This window comes from Staurois parvus, unplaced genomic scaffold, assembly GCF_062004578.1.
Source record: "Staurois parvus isolate SC_StPar_1 unplaced genomic scaffold, SC_StPar_1.0 ptg000803l, whole genome shotgun sequence".
In the NCBI taxonomy this organism is placed as follows: Eukaryota; Metazoa; Chordata; class Amphibia; order Anura; family Ranidae; genus Staurois; species Staurois parvus.
The window spans coordinates 300,762-320,407 of NW_028318599.1; the positions used below are offsets into that span (position 1 = coordinate 300,762).

General features: G+C 43.1%; 1 protein-coding gene across 1 annotated transcript in view; it reads right to left on the reverse strand.

The window, feature by feature from the left end:
- Positions 1–2,351: 2,351 nt before the first annotated feature.
- GPBAR1 (G protein-coupled bile acid receptor 1) overlaps positions 2,352–19,646 on the reverse strand; it is a 33,901-nt gene continuing 16,606 nt past the window's right edge. Inside the window, exon 2 of the mRNA XM_089654823.1 lies at positions 2,352–3,676. Within this exon, the coding sequence (XP_089510949.1) occupies positions 2,545–3,552 (1,008 nt within the window). The 5' untranslated portion in view covers positions 3,553–3,676 and the 3' untranslated portion in view covers positions 2,352–2,544. The remainder of the gene's footprint in view (positions 3,677–19,646) is intronic.

The window sequence follows — 19,646 nt, forward strand, 5'->3', positions numbered from 1 at the left end:
GTTTTTGTTTTTGTTTTACCTAAAACACACTGACACTAACACCAATTAAAAAAAAAAAAATCTGACCTTTGACCCTGGCCTTGACCCAAACATTAACTCTGGCACTGAACTAGATCAAACCTTGATCTAGGTATTTTTTCTTTTATTTTTTAATACTTACTTTTTTTTTACCAGTTTATTTTCTCTATGCAAGGAGTTAGAGAGATACAATGTATCTCTCTCCTCCATTCAGAGAACAAAATAACAAGGGGAGGGGGGGCGGGCTGTACAGTGGCTGATCACTGTGATAGCCAATCACAGGCTATCACAGCGATCATGTGACCCGGAATTGGGGGTCCCGATCGTTAGAACAGGACCCAGGGCTCTCAGTGACACCCCGGTCTTTGTGCTGGGAGCGTGCTGTGCGGCGCGCTCCCAGCGCAAAGAGAAGTGCGCACACTCCCAAGATAAAAAAAACTCTCTAGCAATACACACTAAACTGAGCATGTTCAGAGTGACTCCTAGAGCTCTGTATTATCAGCATATGGATTGGGGACAGTAGAAGAAGGGGAGAATCAGAGAAGACAGGATCAAACAGCCTTTTTACACAATGTGGAGGATTAACCCCTTAGGTTCCACTGTGAGTATAACAAGCATGCTTTACTGCATCTACAGACTTTACTGTTGTGGGTAGAGTAACACTTTAATATACCATGTTTTGATTTTGATGGCTGTTTTAAGACTCTGCCCAATATTGGGAATTCTAAATAACGGGTATATGATTGATAGTAATATCTGAATGACATATTACACCCTTTTTGGGTCCATGAATATCCTTATATTGCCAATAGTTAATTCTTTAAAGAGGTATTCTAAGCAACCAGTGAAAACATTTACCAAATTGCTAATTTTATGCAGTAAGTCGGACAAATCACTGTGTTCACCTTCTGCTCATCTATGGTCACCTTAAGGGCTCTGTGTTGACAAGCTTTGGTCTTGTGTCAATGGACCCAATTCGAGACATTTCTGAGATCATTCAGAATTCATTGACAGTCGCACATGGCCTACAGTTGATCACCTTCTACGCTGCATTTGACCTGCTTCAAGCAGGTTTGGCATTTCCATGAACATACAAAACAAGCTTGAATTCAACTAAATCTTCTTGACATAGACCCTAAAGCAGAACCTGGACATGAGAGGACAGTCCCCCATTCTACTCATTTCAGTTTGAGAGGGCCAATATCTCATGCCTGTGGTGACAGACAGATGCCAACTGACTAACAACCATAGGTAGGTACGTGAATCAACTTGTTGATAAGATATGTCCGGTGTCATGTTTCAGATGACTGTCATATGCCTTTAAGTGTTCTCTGTATTTTGTCTCTGCTCCTCCCTTTCCTCTGGTTTAGTTCTGCTGTATAGATAGCCCTCCCCTTTCCCAGAAATGCATTTCAGCTTCATGCTTCATGTCTTATGGAAGTAGATCACATTATGATCTTTTGACCTATCCGATGTTCATTGTTGTAAGATTCTATCAGTTTATGGAATAAACTTCACAAGATCTACAAGATGTCATCCGATCGAGTTACTGCCTGTGTTATTCAACTAAGATTGGAGTTATCGCTATCTCATCACAACTGTACGTTACAGAGATCACACGTAGATTGGAGAGATAGAACATCCGGTATGCTATTTTCTCCACCAAGATCAGTCCAGACACTGACCAAGCTGTCAACAGTGGGATGGGGCCCGATCATGTGACAACTGTAAACACATGGAAGCTGCTCTGCCTCCATGCATTAAAACCCACTTAAAGAGCACAGGTAGGGGTTGGCCTCTTGCTGGCCCTAAGAAAGGTGGGCTTTTTAATGACTAGCCACGACATATATGCATTCATGGTGGCAGGAGATTGTGTGCTGAGAGTTCACTTTCAGCATACCAACCAAACTTGTCACTGCCAGGTCTTGGTCAAGGCTTCTGATTGCCAGCAGGATGAGTTCCCGATCATGTGACCACTGTGAGAGCTAATCATAGCAATCACATGATACGGAAGCAATGCCACCTCCCAGGCTTTAAAGTCCAGTTAAAGTGCCACTGGAAGGTGGTGTTACAGGGCTAAGGATAGGTAAACCTTAACACAAAGTTTACTTTTGTAATGACTTTAGATAGAAAATTAGATTTATATGGCTTTGCCACGTAGTCCCTTGTTGGCTTCCAATGCTTTTGCTTTGCCATGGAGATTGGCTGCCATTAAAAGTGACTTTTGGTAGTATACATGTATGGAATTACAGACCAGGAAGTCAGTTGTGTTTGGAAAACACTTACCCCACAACACTGCCTTTATTTCAAATAAATTCATTTTTTTCTGAATATTATACGCATGTATCATTTATTCATAGTGGAAATATTTTAACATAATTTAAAGGCTATTAATAAAAATCTGGTGTCTACCATCAGTTTTTTTTCCCAACACCACTTTATTAAATAATCCTTTACATCGTCAGTGTGCTACAAATGGGGGCAGAGAATTATTTTTTCAGTTGAAGTCATATAGGACTAAATAAATTATGTAACATAAATTAATCCATCATCTATTGTCTCTTCCTTGCTGACCATGTTGTGCTCACTTGGGTGATTAACTTTAGGTTTGCAGCAGGATTTGCAGTATTTTTTGCAGAGCGTCCTCCAGAGTTCAGTGTACTGGCGGTGGCAAAGTCCCAGGATCACAGGGACGATAGTGGCACTTCCACTTCCAATGCATGTGAGTGTGAGGACAATCTTCCAGCTGATATCATAGTTCTCCAGAGCCAACACCGAGACCTGAAGGACTGCTATGTAAGGAACCCAACAAATGATGAACGTCACAGAGAAGATGGCGATGCATTTGGCATAGTTTAGGTCCATCTGGCGCTCTAGCTCTGTGGCTGCCTCCCGCTGAACCGACCGGTGAAGCTTTTTAATCTCCTTTAGCTGTGTCCTGGCCACCAAAAGAAGTTTGATGGTAATGAAGCTCATGACCAGGATGGAAGGGATGACTACACCGTAGGTCTCCAGGTAAATATAGACGTTTGGGAATACTTGCTTATAGGAGCAGGTTAGACTGTCGTTCCAGTTATTCCAACCCAACACGGGCAGACTGGCAAATGTCAATGGCAATGCCCACACCATAAACAAAGAGAAAGGCACACAACGGTGGACCCAAATGCTCCGATAATGCAAGGGGTATACAATGCACAAGTACTTCTCATAATGAACCATCAGCAGGTTGGCTAGAAATGAGAGGAAGAAGAAATTTGGAGATATGAAAGCAAGGAGACACCAGTGATACCCCAGGTTTCTATTATACCTCATGCGGGGAATGCATGGCAAGAACACCCCTGTAAAGAAGTCCGCGAACAGCAGGCTGAGGAAGAAATAGTTGGCTGTGTTGTGCAACTTCTTGTTAAAGACAATTCCAATGATGATGAAGAGGTTGGAAAGGATGATGAAGGCAGACAGAGGGCTGGAGAGCAAGAAGATCAGCCTTTCCTCTTCATAGGTCGGAGAGCCTGTAGAGTTCGCAGCTTCACCCATCTCTATATTTCAGGGGGTCAGTGACTTTAACATATCCTTCACAATTTTTTTTAGGACGTTTTCCTGAAGGTCATGAGGAAGACACCAATATTCACCCCAACAATTCATTTTCTGAGCAGGCAGTCTAAGAAGAGAAAGGTAAAGGAATATGGAGTTACAAATAAAAAATTTTCAGGATAAAAATCACATTTTTAAATTTTTGGAAAACCTTGTGGATTTCAGTAAACATTTCCATTTGCAAAGCTAAACTCCAGCTTAACAGCTAAATACATTGTAGAAACACACTCACCAGCCACTTTATTAGGTACAACTTGCTAGTGCTATGAAAATATCACCCACACCATTACACCACCACCAGCAGCCTGAACCGTTGGAAGGATGGATCCATGCTTTCATGTTATCTACGCCAAATTCTGACCCTACCATCTGAATGTTTCAGCAACCAGTTTGCCCATTCCCCTCTGACATCAACAAGGGAATTTTGTCCACACAACTGCCGCTCACTGTTTTTTTTCTCTTTTTTGGACCTTCTCTGTAAACCCTAGAGATTGTGCGTGAAAATCACAGTAGATCAGCAGTTTTTGAAATACTCAGACCAGCCCCTCTGGCATCAACAATTGGTGGCATCAGACGAACAACTCCAATAACTGTACACTCACTTTATTAGGTTAGACCTGTTCAATTGCTTGGTAACACAAACTGCTAACTAGCCAATCACATGGCAGCAACTCAATGCATGGAGGTGGTGAAGAAGACTTGCTAAAGTTCAAACTGAGCATCAGAATGGGGAAGAAAGGGGATTTAATTGTCATAGCCAGTTCAATTCCAATATAGTCTAATGCAATTCTAAAATTCTTAAATTTCAAAAATTAAGGGGGCACAGAATTTTGCATTATTTATTCAGTTACATCCGAAAAGATTGAATTCTTCCAAATAGTTTGGCTATACAAATATCACATCCACCCGAAATATCTAAACTGAAAACTAATATATACAGTTGCAAGAAAAAGTATGTGAACCCCTTGGGATTACGTGGAGTTTTGCATGAATTGGGCATAAAATGTGCTCTGAAAGTCATCTAAGTCACAACAATAGAAGAACACAGTCTGCTGAACATAATACTACACAAACATTAGATGTTGCCATGGTTTAATTGCACATAACATGTAAACATTCACAGTGCAGGGAGGAAAAAGTATGTGAGGCCCTAGCTTAATGACTTCTCCCAGAGCTAATTGGAGCCAGGAGTGAGCCAACCTTGACTCCAATCAGTGTGATGATATTGGATGTGTTGCTGACAGCTGTCCTGCCCTTAAAAAACATACACCTGTTTTGGGTTTACTGGTTTCAAGAAGCACTGTCTGATGTGAACCATGCCTCGCAGAAAAGAGCTCTCAGAAGACCTACGATCAAGAATTGTTGACTTGCATGAAGCTGGAAAGGGTTACAAAAGTATCTCCAAAAGCCTTGATGTTCATGTGTCCACGGTAAGACAGACTGTCTACAAATGGAGAAAGTTTAGCACTGTTGCTACTCTCCCTAGGCGTGGTCGTCCTGTAAAAATGACTGCAAGAGCACAGCGCAAAATGCTGCATGAGGTAAAGAAGAATCCCAGAGTGTGAGCTAAAGACCTACAGAAATCTCTGGCACATGCTAACATTTTTGTTGACACATCTACAATAAGGAAAACATTAAACAAGAATGGAGTACATGGGAGGACACCACGGAGGAAGCCATTGCTGTCCAAAAAGAATATTTGAAGTTTGCAAAAGAGCACCTGGATGTTCCACAGCACTACTGGCAAAATATACTGTGGACAGATGAAACCAAGATTGAGTTGTTTGGGAAGAACACACAACACTATGTGTGGAGAAAAAAAGGCACAGCACACCAACATCAAAACCTCATCCCCACTGTGAAACATGGCGGAGGGAGCATCATGGTTTGGGGCTGCTTTGCTGCCTCAGGGCCTGGACGGATTGTTGTCATTGATGGGAAAATGAATTCCAGAGTTTATCAAGACATTTTGCAGGAAAATGTACGACCATCTGTCCGCCAACTGAAGCTCCGCAGAGGATGGGTGATGCAACAGGACAATGACCCAAAGCATACAAGTAATTCAACAAAACAATGGCTGCAACAACACAGAATAAGCCTTCTGGAGTTGCCCAGTCAGAGTCCTGACCTCAACCCGATTGAAATGCTGTGGCATGACTTTAAGAGAGCGATTCACACCAGACATCCCAAGAATATTGCTACACTGAAACAGTTTTGTGAAGAGGAGTGGTCCAAAATGACTCCAGATCGTTGTGCAGGTCTGATCTGCAACTACAGGAAACGTTTGGTTGAGGTTATTGCTGCCAAAGGAGGGTCAACCAGTTATTAAGTCCAAAGGTTCACATACTTTTTCCTCCCTGCACTGTGAATGTTTACATGTTATGTGCAATTAAACCATGGCAACATCTAATGTTTGTGTAGTATTATGTTCAGCAGACTGTGTTCTTCTATTGTTGTGACTTAGATGACGTTCAGAGCACACTTTATGCCCAATTCATGCAAAACTCCACGTAATCCCAAGGGGTTCACATACTTTTTCTTGCAACTGTATATATTAGTTTTAAGTTTAGATATTTCGGGTGCATTTGATATTTGTATAGCTAAACTATTTGGAAGAATTCAATCTTTTCGGATGTAACTGAATAAATAATGCAAAATTGAAATGGCTCAACATAACGAATATGACGAAACAAAATTCTTCAACGACGAATACAACCGACATGAAACAAAATTTTTTGGTGTACATATGTTTACTGCCTATACACCTGTGCCTATGATTGGATAGTAAAGGAGCAGCAATGGTTTTATGAGGTCCTCTCTCTGCTCTCTCACACTGTCAACATGTTCTTTGTAAAAACATGCATATAAATCTCATCTGTTTGGGTGTAAGTGCTGCCCTCTCCCTTTCCCAGTTCCATGACAGGATGCAGTTTCCTTTCCTGGTCTTATTTTTGTTTTGTGGTGGTGGTGTTTTTGGGGGGGGGGGGGGTGGTATGGTGTGGGTGGTGGCGGTCTTATGACTGGATTAGTATTTTTTTTATTATCTGCCTGGAGTTCAGCTTTTCCTAAGAATAGTCCTTCTACTTAATAGCGTTTCTGATCTTCATCACTGGATCAGCCACTACAATGATAAACTAGTAAAAAATGCCCCGCGATGTTATTTTTTCTCTTTATGAGGATCTCTCTCAGCTATTCCTTTCCTCTTCTTCCATCATATATTTCATACATCATATATGCTTTTACAGAGATTTACAGAAGACATCAAACTAGAGCCTCTCACAATCCAATGACTCCATCAAAGTCATAGACACACTCAACCATCCCAGACCTCTCCAAAAATGGCTACTGATAGCAGAGGTATGGATGTAAATGCTTGAGGGAATGTTTCTACATCAAGAACTGGTCTTGATTGTGGAATGCATGTATACACTATCAATGCATTTCAAGACACCAACAATGGACACTTCATTAGGAAGGTGTGGGTAAGCACTTCAAGGCTGCAGAGTGACAATCTTTTCTGTAGCTTTCAGTGTGTCTTTGACTTTCTGAAATCAATAGAAAGGATCATCAATCTGCAGCCTTAAAGTGTTTACCCACACCTTCCTGATGAAGTGGTCATTGTTGCTGCAATGAAATGCATTGTCAGTATATACATGCATTCCACAATCAGTAAAGACCAGTTCTTGATGTAGAAAGATTCCCTCAAGCATTTTCATCCATATGGTGCCACAGCTATCAATAACCTTTTTTTAGGAGGCTTGTTTCCTCAAAAATAGAGTCTGGGGTGGTTGAGTGTGTCTATCACTTTGATGAAGTCATTGGATTGTAAATAGTGCATTTTATCCCATATCAACAACCATATCCTCCATCGGGATCCAACCACCTTCCCAGCACAGGTTCTTCCAAAATATCACTCCAAAGAGCATCAAGACTGACCTACAGTGGGGCAAAAAAGTATTTAGTCCAACATGACAATGATCCCAAACATACCGCCCGGGCAATGAAGGAGTGGCTTCGTAAGAAGCATTTCAAGGTCCTGGAGTGACCTAGCCAGTCTCCAGATCTCAACCTCATAGAAAACCTTTGGAGAGAGTTGAAAGTCCGTGTTGCCCAGCAACAGCCCCAAAACATCACTGCTCTAGAGGAGATCTGCATGGAGGATGGGCCAACAAACCAGCAACAGTGTGTGCCAACCTTGTGAAGACTTACAGGAAACGTCTGACCTCTGTCATTGCCAACAAAGGATATATAACAAAGTATTGAGATGAACTTTTGATATTGACCAAATACTTATTTTCCACCATAATTTGCAAATAAATTCTTTCCAAATCAGCCAATGTGATTGTCTGGATTTTTTTTCTCATTTTGTCTCTCATAGTTGAGGTCTACCTATGATGCCAATTACAGGCCTCTCTCATCTTTTTAAGTGGGAGAACTTGTACAATTGGTGGCTGACTAAATACTTTTTTGCCCCACTGTATATCTGTGTGGGGACAGAAATAGTCTTGACTGGTTGCTTGACCTTCTCCAAATTGGGTGTCCTGCAACCCTACCTTTGTGAGCACTGGTTCTAAATTACTTGATTTACACAACTCAATACAACTGAGACCCAAATGCTACACTGAGAAGGATCTCTCCTGGGACTTTACACTCACCGTTCACTTTATTAGGTACACCTGTTCGATTGCTTGGCAACACAAATTGCTAATCAGCCAATCACATGGTAGCAATTCACTGCATTTAGGCATCTAGACGGGATGAAGAAAACTTGAAGTTCAAACTTCAGAATGGGGGAGAAAGAGGATTTAAGTGATTTTGAACATGGCATGCTTGTTGGTGCCAGACAGGCTGGTCTGAATATTTAAAAAACTGCTGATCTTCTTGGATTTTCACATAGAACCATCTCTATGATTTACAGAGAATGGTCCAAAAAAGAGAACATTTCCAGTGAGCGGCAGATGTGTGGAGGAAAATGCCTTTTTGATGCCAGAGGTCAGAGGAGAATGGGCAGACTAGTTTGAGATGATAGAAAGACAAAAGTAACTCATGTCAAAATGAACCAAAGTATCTGAGGAATGTTTCCAACACTTTGTTGAAGCTCTGACATGAAGAATTAAGGCAGTTCTGAAGGCAATGGGGGGGTCCCACCTGGTACTAGCATGGTGTACCCAATAAAGTGGCCGATGAGTGTATATCTCCTTTTCTTTTCTTCACTCTCCATCCTTTGCAGTTTTTTTCCCTATAAATCAGACCTTATTTAATCAACAGCTGATTAGCCCACCAGTATCTTTTTGGAGCAGGGTTTAATGGAACTAGGGGCGGACTGACAACTCATGGGGCCCCCGGGCGATAGGGGATCATGGGGCCCCTGTGTCCTTGCCCACACTCAAAGCACACCCAAAAAAGCCTATAAAAGATACCAGGGGCATTTCCTGGGGCCCCCTACTGACCCCGGGCCCTCGGGCATTGCCCGAGTGCTCGAATGCTCAGTCCTCCCCTGAATCAAACTATAAGGTTCCTCCAGAGGTTGCTAGGTGTTCCTTGAACAATGAGCAATATCTGCCTCTCAGATAAGTTCCCATTGACACCATTGATCTTTTTAGCTATCTGTATGTGGATAATTCTTCCCATTGGCGACAAATGTAAGGAACATTCTTCCCATTGACCATCACACTAATGTATCATGAGCAGGGGCGGACTGACCATTTGGAAACTCGGGCACTGCCCGAGGGCCCGGGGTCGGTAGGGGGCTCCATGAGATGCCCCTGGTACCTTTTTCATAGGCTTTTTTGAGTTTGGGCAAGGACACAGGGGCCCCATGATCCCCTATTGCCCGGGGGCCCCATGAGTTGTCAGTCCGCCCCTGATCATGCGTTGTAAATATAGTAATTTTTATCAGGTGTTCCCTGAGACTGGAAAGTTCATTCAAGGGTTTCTCTGTGTTGAAAAGGTTGAAAAAGACTGTTTTGGAGCAACTGTAAAACATACTATATACCCTCCATGGAAGCAATACTTTTTTCATAATCAAACCAAATCTAGACCCCACCAATGCCAAACACTGGACAGCAGAAACTACTTTGCATTACGTTTTTAGTTATGTAAATATTGAACATTGCTAATAACTTTTTTAAATCCAGTTCCTTTTCTTGTGTTTTCCAGGCTCTCTACTGCTTTTTGTTGACCCAAAAATATCATTTGTATGCTGAGCTCAGTAGCTCAAGTTGCGAATTTACACACAAATCAGAGAAGTGTCTCCTTCCCCTCCCTATTGACTCTTTTTAGATATTGGCATGCAAAGTTCCACTCAGAGGCAGAGTCCAAAAGCATAAAGATTTTTATAAGGCCTTGTTCACAGGAGGCATACTACAGCACACACCCATGCAAGGGCCATTGTGTTCCATGCATCCCTGTGCAGACGTTCCCATTGATATCGACTGGGATACAGGTCTGCTCCTAATTTGACAGCTGTGCAGGTGCCTGTGAGTTCAGGGACACACATCCATACCAAAATTGTAAACAGCGGCTGCATCCAATTAACATCAATTCCTGCAAGGGGATGCACAGAACACTGGTGCATCCTTGTTCGGGTAAACATGGCCCTTATATGGCTGTACATTCTAGTATGCTCCATGTCCCATTTGAGCAATGCTGACTCTAACACAAGAGGGATAGAAGCAGCACACAGGCTCAGGGATCTCTCACACTGGTCCAGGGGCGGACTGACAACTCATGGGGCCCCTGGGCAATAGGGGATCATGGGGCCCCTGTTTCCTTGCCCAAACTCAAAAAAAACTATAAAAAAGGTACCAGGGGCATCTCATGGGGCCCCCTACTGACCCCGGGCCCTCGGGCAGTGCCCGAGTTTCCAAATGGTCAGTCCACCCCTGCACTGGTCTGTACTCTCCCTTCCAATATCTTCAAAACACGTCCCTTATGAGTCCAAACCAGATCCGCAAAAAACAATCCCTCAGTCAGCTCCAGCAAATTCCAGCAGAATTGGCCCCCCCAGCTACCTTAGCTGGGACTTCAATGAGCAGCAGACACATGGCAGGCCTGTCCAAAAGGGCAGCAGCCCTCCAGGCTGGGATCTCCTCTTCTAGGACAAGAACCCCTCTGTTCCAAGCCCCATGCTATTTATGCTCCCTCCCAGCCACCATCTGGGCACCTCTCCCCAGGGATTGGCCAGGGCTGCATAAAGATTCAGCTGCTGATTTGACTCTCCCAGGATGCTATCTTCTGGAACTCTTACAGACAGACAAAGGAAAGCAGTCAACCATGCAGCCAGTGAATCACAGAACAGACCAAAATAATCACATGCAGCCCAACTGGTTACAGTCAACCAGTAACTGGATTTACCTAATCTAGGAGGGTGCTACAATAACTTAAAAAAAATGTAAACAAAATCGACCCAAAACCTTTTTTAAAAATAAACACCACGGTCCGTTCCTACATTTCCTCCATATTTCCCATTCTTTATGCATGATGTCCACTTATGTTCTAAAACGCCAGACAAAGACTAATTGACCCCAAAATAGGCGCCATGGAAAATAAAACATACAAAAGCGCAGTCCTAAAAGAAGCATGCAGTGACAAGTTTCCAGTGTCACTGTTTTCATAGGTGTCCTCTGGAAGCAAGTAGTGTAAATTTTATATAGAAGACTAATGGGTTCGCTCGGCTATTTCCCCCATGTACCAAATTGTATTGTAACTGTAATGTCTACCTTCTTTTTGCGCAAACTGTTGGCGCAATATAAATCCTGTATAATAATAATAATGTAAAGAGCCGGGAATAATGTCTGTTTCTGAGCGCCGAGTTTCCAAGTCTTCACCTGGTCACAAATGGTTTTCCTAGAAAACTATAGCAACTGCAGCTTTATGGTTGGGGATGGGTTAGGAGTCATAAAAATGCTACCAAATTCCCTCTCGCCTACGGGGGCGTTGGAGCCAAACTGCATAAACATCCGCACAGGGAATGGACTTTTTATAGCCACTTTTCTATGAAGCGGGATTCAATTATCTTGTTAAAGTCAGTAAACAGTCAATGGAAACTGCATTCGAAGAGCACAAAACATGTTCCTGGCTCATCATGGCGTGAGCACTTTGAGCAAGATTCTCGCTAAGGCTCCCAGGTGGTGGAGTGCAAAGGGTGACACTACGAGGGCCATGTAAGTGGACCCAGACCAAAGGTCAATGTAATGGAGGTATAAAACCTTGTTCACAACAAGCATGCAGGGTACAATGCATAGAATATAAAGGACTAAGCCATCAAAAGAGCTGAATGCATCTTTTATTCAGGTTTTAGTTTCTAGTTACATGATTGCTACTCAACTTTAAGGGGGGTATTTAAAAACTTTGCAGAGCTTTTCCACCTGTGAAACTGTATGTGCATTTGTTCTGTCCAAATGCCAGCAAAATCGAACTTTACTAGGCTATTTTCTCTCCAGGTATGAGGTCAGAAGGTGCAGAAATTGGGGCTGATGTGGGGTCAGAAGGTGCAGGAATTGGGGCTGATATGAGGTCTCAAGGTGCAGGAATTGGAGCAGATACGGGGTCGGAAGGTGCAGGAATTGGGGCTGATATGAGGTCTCAAGGTGCAGGAATTGGGGTGGATATGGGGTCGGAAGGTACAAGAATAGAGGCTGCTATGGTGCAGGATTTGGGAGTGATCTAAAGATCTGAGGTACAAGTATTATGAGTGATCTGAAATCTCAACTGTAGGAACTGTGGCTGATCCAAGGTCTGAAGTGCATGGAATAGGACCGATTTAAGGTCTGAAGTGCATGGACTGGGACTGATTTAAAGTCTGATGTGCATGCACTGTGGCTAATCTGGTGTCTGAAGTGCATAAATTGGGGTTGATCCAAAGTCGGAAGTACATGCTTCAGGGTCAAACTAAGGTCTGAAGTTCATGCATTGGAGATGATCTGAAGTCTGAAGTGCAAGCATTTGGTCTGATCTGAGGTCTGAAGAGCATGTATTGGGACTGATCTGAGGTCTGAAGCGCAAGCATTGGGACCAGGGGCAGACTGACAACTCATGGGGCCCCCGGGCAATAGGGGATCATGGGGCCCCTGTGTCCTTGAACAAACTCAAAAAAGCCTATGAAAAAGGTACCAGGGGCATCTCATGGGGCCCCCTACTGACCCCGGGCCCTCGGGCAGTGACCGAGTTTCCAAATGGTCAGTCCGCCCCTGATTGGGACTGATCTGAGGTCTGAAGAGCATGCATTGGGACTGAACTGTGGTCTGAAGAGCATGCATTGGGACTGATCTGAGATCTGAAGAGCATGTATTGGGATTGATCTGAGGTCTGAAGCGCAAGCATTGGGACCAGGGGCAGACTGACAACTCATGGGGCCCCCGGGCAATAGGGGATCATGGGGCCCCTGTGTCCTTGAACAAACTCAAAAAAGCCTATGAAAAAGGTACCAGGGGCATCTCATGGGGCCCCCTACTGACCCCGGGCCCTCGGGCAGTGACCGAGTTTCCAAATGGTCAGTCCGCCCCTGATTGGGACTGATCTGAGGTCTGAAGAGCATGCATTGGGACTGAACTGTGGTCTGAAGAGCATGCATTGGGACTGATCTGAGATCTGAAGAGCATGTATTGGGATTGATCTGAGGTCTGAAAAGCATGCATTGGGACTGATCTGAGATCCGAAGAGCATGCATTGGGACTGATCTGAGGTGCATGCATTTGGTCTGATCTGATGTCTGAAGTGCATGCATTGGGACTGATCTGAGATCTGAAGAGCATGCATTGGGACTGATCTGAGGTGCATGCATTTGGTCTGATCTGATGTCTGAAGTGCATGCATTTGGTCTGATCTGAGATCTGAAGAGCATGCATTGGGACTGATCTGAGATCTGAAGAGCATGCATTGGGACTGATCTTAGGTCTGAAGAGCATGCATTGGGACTGATCTGAGATCTGAAGAGCATGCATTGGGACTGATCTGAGGTCTGAAGAGCAAGTATTTTTTTGACTGATGTGAGGTCTGAAGAGCATGCATTGGGACCAGGGGCAGACTGACAACTCATGGGGCCCCCGGGCAATAGGGGATCATGGGGCCCCTGTGTCCTTGCCCAAACTCAAAAAAGCCTATGAAAAAGGTACCAGGGGCATCTCATGGGGCCCCCTACTGACCCCGGGCCCTCGGGCAGTGACCGAGTTTCCAAATGGTCAGTCCGCCCCTGATTGGGACTGATCTGAGGTCTGAAGAGCATGCATTGGGACTGATCTGAGATCCGAAGAGCATGCATTGGGACTGATCTGAGGTCTGAAAAGCATGCATTGGGACTGATCTGAGATCCGAAGAGCATGCATTGGGACTGATCTGAGGTCTGAAGAGCATGCATTGGGACTGATCTGAGGTCTGAAGAGCATGCATTGGGACTGATCTGAGGTCTGAAGAGCATGCATTGGGACTGATCTTAGGTCTGAAGAGCATGCATTGGGACTGATCTGAGGCCTGAAGAGCATGCATTGGGACTGATCTTAGGCCTGAAGAGCATGCATTGGGACCAGGGGTGGACTGACCATTTGGAAACTCGGGCACTGCCCAAGGGCCCGGGGTCAGTAGGGGGCCCCATGAGATGCCCCTGGTACCATTTTCATAGGCTTTTTTGAGTTTGGGCAAGGACACAGGGGCCCCATGATCCCTTAATGCCCGGGGGCCCCATGACTTGTCAGTCTGCCCCTGATTGGGACTGATCTGAGGCCTGAAGAGCATGCATTGGGACTGATCTGAGGTCTGAAGTGCGTACATTGGGGCTTTGTGTATGCACACATTTTGCACTCTTAGTTGTACTGCTAATGGCAAGGCAAACTCATTAATAATATATAATAATTAATGAGTTTACGTTTCCATTAACATTACAACTCAGAGTGCAAATATTGAAAACAAACTAAGACCACACCGTGCCATTGTTCACTGGATGTCTAATGCTTGTGAACAGGACTCCTAATGTGGAAAAGATTGCTAAACCTTCCATCCAACCTGGAAATGATTTCAGTTGGAGTTTTGTATACAGGTAAAGAGGAAAAGAATTGTGGGTTCAAGCAATCATTTTTGGCACATCAAATGCCAATTCAGGTTTTTACGCAACACATTGCATTAGGCGGTAAAGGACGTTGAGATAAGGTTGCCCCTTTATTTGAATGCACAGGTGTGACGTGTCCCTTCAATAGGAGAGGGATGGTGGGAAAATTGAAATCCGGTAACTAAAAACTCATAGAAGCTTTAATTAACATGTTCATTCATTTAAAACACAATTTTCAATATTTTAAATCTTCAGCTTTTATGAAAACAATACCCAGTGATCCTTCCATGAAGGTCCTCATTTTGGTCCTTCTTGTTGAAGGGTGACAACGCATTGTCCCTATCTCCCAGTTGTGCTCCTATGTTGTCACCCTGTCACATGAGCTTCTGATGCAAACTGCAAGTGACTGTTTCAACGCATATTATGCTGGTATGGTCCACTGTTGTCACCATCAGGAAACCTGAGATCCTATGTAGCAATGGAGTGCAGGAAGTGACCACAAGAGTTTGCAAGGGGATCAGCAGCACCGAGATGACCGAGAACAAAAGAGGAAAAAGAGGTGGAAATTGGTATTTTATTTTAAAAACTGGTAACGGTTTATGACACGTAGTTCTTTAGCAAACTAAATGTCACTCAACTAGAGTTTGAACCTGTTTTTAAAAAGGGAACTTCACTTCACTCTCTCAAGAAAACTGTTATTAATCCGTGTGCTGATAGCATTAGTTAATTAATAGATTAGAACTCCAGGCAGCTGAAAATGAAAAACAGATGAAAAACATATATGGGAACTGTCAATGGATTTGAATTTTGGTTCATCTATTTCTGAGATTTGCACAGCTCTGCCACACAGTACAGCCATGGTAGGACAAGAGACTAGATTGTTCTCCATTGCAGTTCAGTAATACTTACAGGTCTTGTCCCTCCCCTAGCCTGGGATAGGACAATGAAAGGGAAAGAGGTGGCTGATGAGATCAGTTGTCATCACTGTACTCTCCCCTCCTATCAGCATGCTCCTTGCATTGAAGCATAACTGGCAGGCTCCTTGTGCTGCCCCTCCCAGTCTGAGCTCTGCTGTACAACTGATAGAAGTCAAATTCAGGTACTTACACCACTTTCATGTGAAAAAAAAAAAAAAATATATATATATATATATATATATATATATATATATATATAATTGATTTAAATTGATTTATTTAAATTCCTATTTAAATTCCTAGATTTTAAGCTACTAGAAGCAGGGCCCTCCGATCCCTCTTGTATTGAACTGTATTGCTGCTGTATTGTCTCCCTTTATATTGTAAAGTGCTGAGCAAACTGTTGGCGCTATATAAATCCTGTATAATAATAATAATAACAACAATAATTAATAAATAAATAATTATATATATATTTTATTAAAATAAATCAATTTAAATGATATAATTTACTAAGGAATTCATCATATATACAGTGGGGCAAAAACGTATTTAGTCAGCCACCAATTGTGCAAGTTCTCCCACTTAAAAAGATGAGAGAGGCCTGTAATTGGCATTATAGGTAGACCTCAACTATGAGAGACAAAATGAGAAAACAAATCCAGACAATCACATTGGCTGATTTGGAAAGAATTTATTTGCAAATTATGGTGGAAAATAAGTATTTGGTCACCTACAAACAAGCAAGATTTCTGGCTCTCACAGACCTGTACATTCTTCTTTAAGAGGCTCCTCTGTCCTGCACTCATTACCTGTATCAATGGCACCTGTTTGAACTTGTTATCAGTATAAAAGGCACCTGTCCACAACCTCAAACAGTCACACTCCAAACTCCACTATGGTGAAGACCAAAGAGCTGTCGAAGGACACCAGAAACAAAATTGTAGACCTGCACCAGGCTGGGAAGACTGAATCTGCAATAGGCAAGCAGCTCGGTGTGAACAAATCAACTGTGGGAGCAATAATTAGAAAATGGAAGACATACAAGACCACTGATAATCTCCCTCGATCTGGGGCTCCACGCAAGATCTCACCCCGTTGGGTCAAAATGATCACAAGAACGATGAGCAAAAATCCCAGGACCACACGGGGGGACCTAGTGAATGACCTGCAGAGAGCTGGGACCAACGTAACAAAGGATACCATCAGTAACACACTATGCCGCCAGGGACTCAGATCCTGCAGTGCCAGACGTGTCCCCCTGCTTAAGCCAGTACATGTCCGGGCCGTCCGAAGTTTGCTAGAGAGCATTTGGATGATCCAGAAGAGGATTGGGAGAATGTCATATGGTCAGATGAAACCAAAATAGAACTGTTTGGTAGAAACACAACTCGTCGTGTTTGGAGGAGAGAGAATGCTGAGTTGCATCCAAAGAACACCATACCTACTGTGAAGCATGGGGGTGGCAACATCATGCTTTGGGGCTGTTTCTCCGCAAAGGGACCAGGACGACTGATCCATGTACAGGACAGAATGAATGGGGCCATGTATCGTGCGATTTTGAGTGCAAACCTCTTTCCATCAGCAAGGGCATTGAAGATGAAACGTGGCTGGGTCTTCCAACATGACAATGATCCCAAACATACCGCCCGGGCAATGAAGGAGTGGCTTCGTAAGAAGCATTTCAAGGTCCTGGAGTGGCCTAGCCAGTCTCCAGATCTCAACCCCATAGAAAACCTTTGAACTTTTGCCCAGCGACAGCCCCAAAACATCACTGCTCTAGAGGAGATCTGCATGGAGGATGGGCCAACATACCTGCAATAGTGTGTGCCAACCTTGTGAAGACTTCCAGGAAACGTCTGACCTCTGTCATTGCCAACAAAGGATATATAACAAAGTATTGAGATGAACTTTTCATATTCACCAAATACTTATTTTCCACCATAATTTGCAAATAAATTCTTTCCAAATCAGCCAATGTGATTGTCTGGATTTGTATTCTCATTTTGTCTCTCATAGTTGAGGTCTACCTATGATGCCAATTACAGGCCTCTCTCAGCTTTTGAAGTGGGAGAACTTGCACAATTGGTGGCTGACTAAATACTTTTTTGCCCCACAGTATATATATATATATATATATATATATATATATATATATTATTGATTTAAATGTATTTATTTAAATAAATAAATAAATATATATTATATATATATTAGCTCTCAGCAAGCGACAGCTAACGGCAGATTGCCCACCACACTATTACAGTCTCACTATAAGTCGCTAATCACCACCATTACCAGTGTCATAGCTGCATAAATCCCAGTATATATACCATAGTTTGTAAATGCTGTTACGTTTACACAAACCAATTAATTTACACATATTGACATTTTTTTCTTCACCTAAGACAGAATACAGAAACAGCAGAATACATTTTGGCCTAAATTTATGAAGAATTTAGATTTTATTAGACACCTTTTATAACAGAAAGTAGAAAATTTCTTTTATTTAAAAATGTTTGGTCTTTATTAATTTATGTGAATAATATTATAAAAAAAAAGATATATATTTAGTTTGGGTACAGCGTTGCATGACCGAGCAATTATCAGTTAAAGTAGCGCAGTGCTAAAGTGCAAAAAGAAAAACTGGCCTGATCATGGGGAGGTCAAGTGGTTAATACAGACATTGGTGAGCTTTCTGGAATACCATTGACCTGATTTATGAACTGCTGCACATCTAATCACTCTTTTCTGGAGCTCCTTCCATGCAGGAGAATTCCCCTAAGTGTGTCTGTGATGGAAAATGTGGACCTCATGGATCAGGGATCACACAGAGGTAATGAGATGTAATATGCCCGGGTTTAATATTTAACCTTTCTATAGGAGAGCGGCACCCATGTACGAAGTCTCCATGTTTGGCGACATGCGGCAATATACGCTGACATAAAGAAAAGCGCACATATTCATTATGAGGGTAAATAGAGTTTCTAGGTGTCTGGAAGAATGCCCTTTCCCATTCCGGAACCATTTTTGCAAACGCATTTATTACATATAAAAGGGCAGCAAACACAATAGGAGCAGCGGGGAGGAATGAAAGAATCTGCTATTTACTTCAACTTGTCAACTTCTTTGCTGTGTGTGAAAATACGATGTCATTATGAGGCTTGTTCAGCTGTCATTCCTCCCAACTGCCTGTAGGGGGACACTTAAGAGGACCTGTCATTCATTTTAAAGAGGGAGTTGTAAAGAACATTGCTATTTAGGGCCAGTTTGTAGCATGTATTGTCACCAGGGATGCATCCTACTTATGACAATCGGTGCCGATACCGAGTATTTTCATGAGTACTCGTGAAAATACTACCGATACCTTAACCGATACTTTGCGATAATGGACGCAAATTGCACCGCAAAGATTAGCATGCGGTTTGAACAGGAATGCGAGTCCTGTGCAAATCGCATGCGGTTTCCCCACTGCTCCTGTGTGAGCCCAGGCTTGTCATAGCCCGAGTCCACACTGGAGCGGTGTGGGAAACCTCCCTGCAGGCATCCCATGCTGGGTGTCAGTGGTAGTAGAGGAGAGAAAGCGGTGGGGATTTGAAATCCCCGCCGCTTTCTTTCCTCTCCTTGCAGCGATGACAGTTTGGGTTAGACGGCATCAGCAGCTGACCAATCAGATGATTTCTAAGTGGCACCCCTCTTTGGCTCCCAAAGACTTGTAGAAAGATAGGCCCCCAGCTGAGTACAGCTGGGACCTCGATGAGCAGGCTGGACCCATAGTAGGATGACCAGGAAGGGTTGACAGTCAATCCTCTAGGGAAAAGAACCCCACTAGCTAGTGCTCCAAGCCTATGACTATTTATGCACTTCCCAACCACCATCTGGGCACACCTCCCCAGGGATTGGCTGGAGGTACATAAATATTCCCACATAGAAGAAAAATATATTTTAAAAATATTCTTCCCAAATATATTGACTTGTATTTGAAATACTACAGATGAGCAGTCTGAAACCACATGGAAGAAAAATATATTTTAAATATATTTTTTAAATATTCTTCTTGGGAAGTGCATAAATAGTCA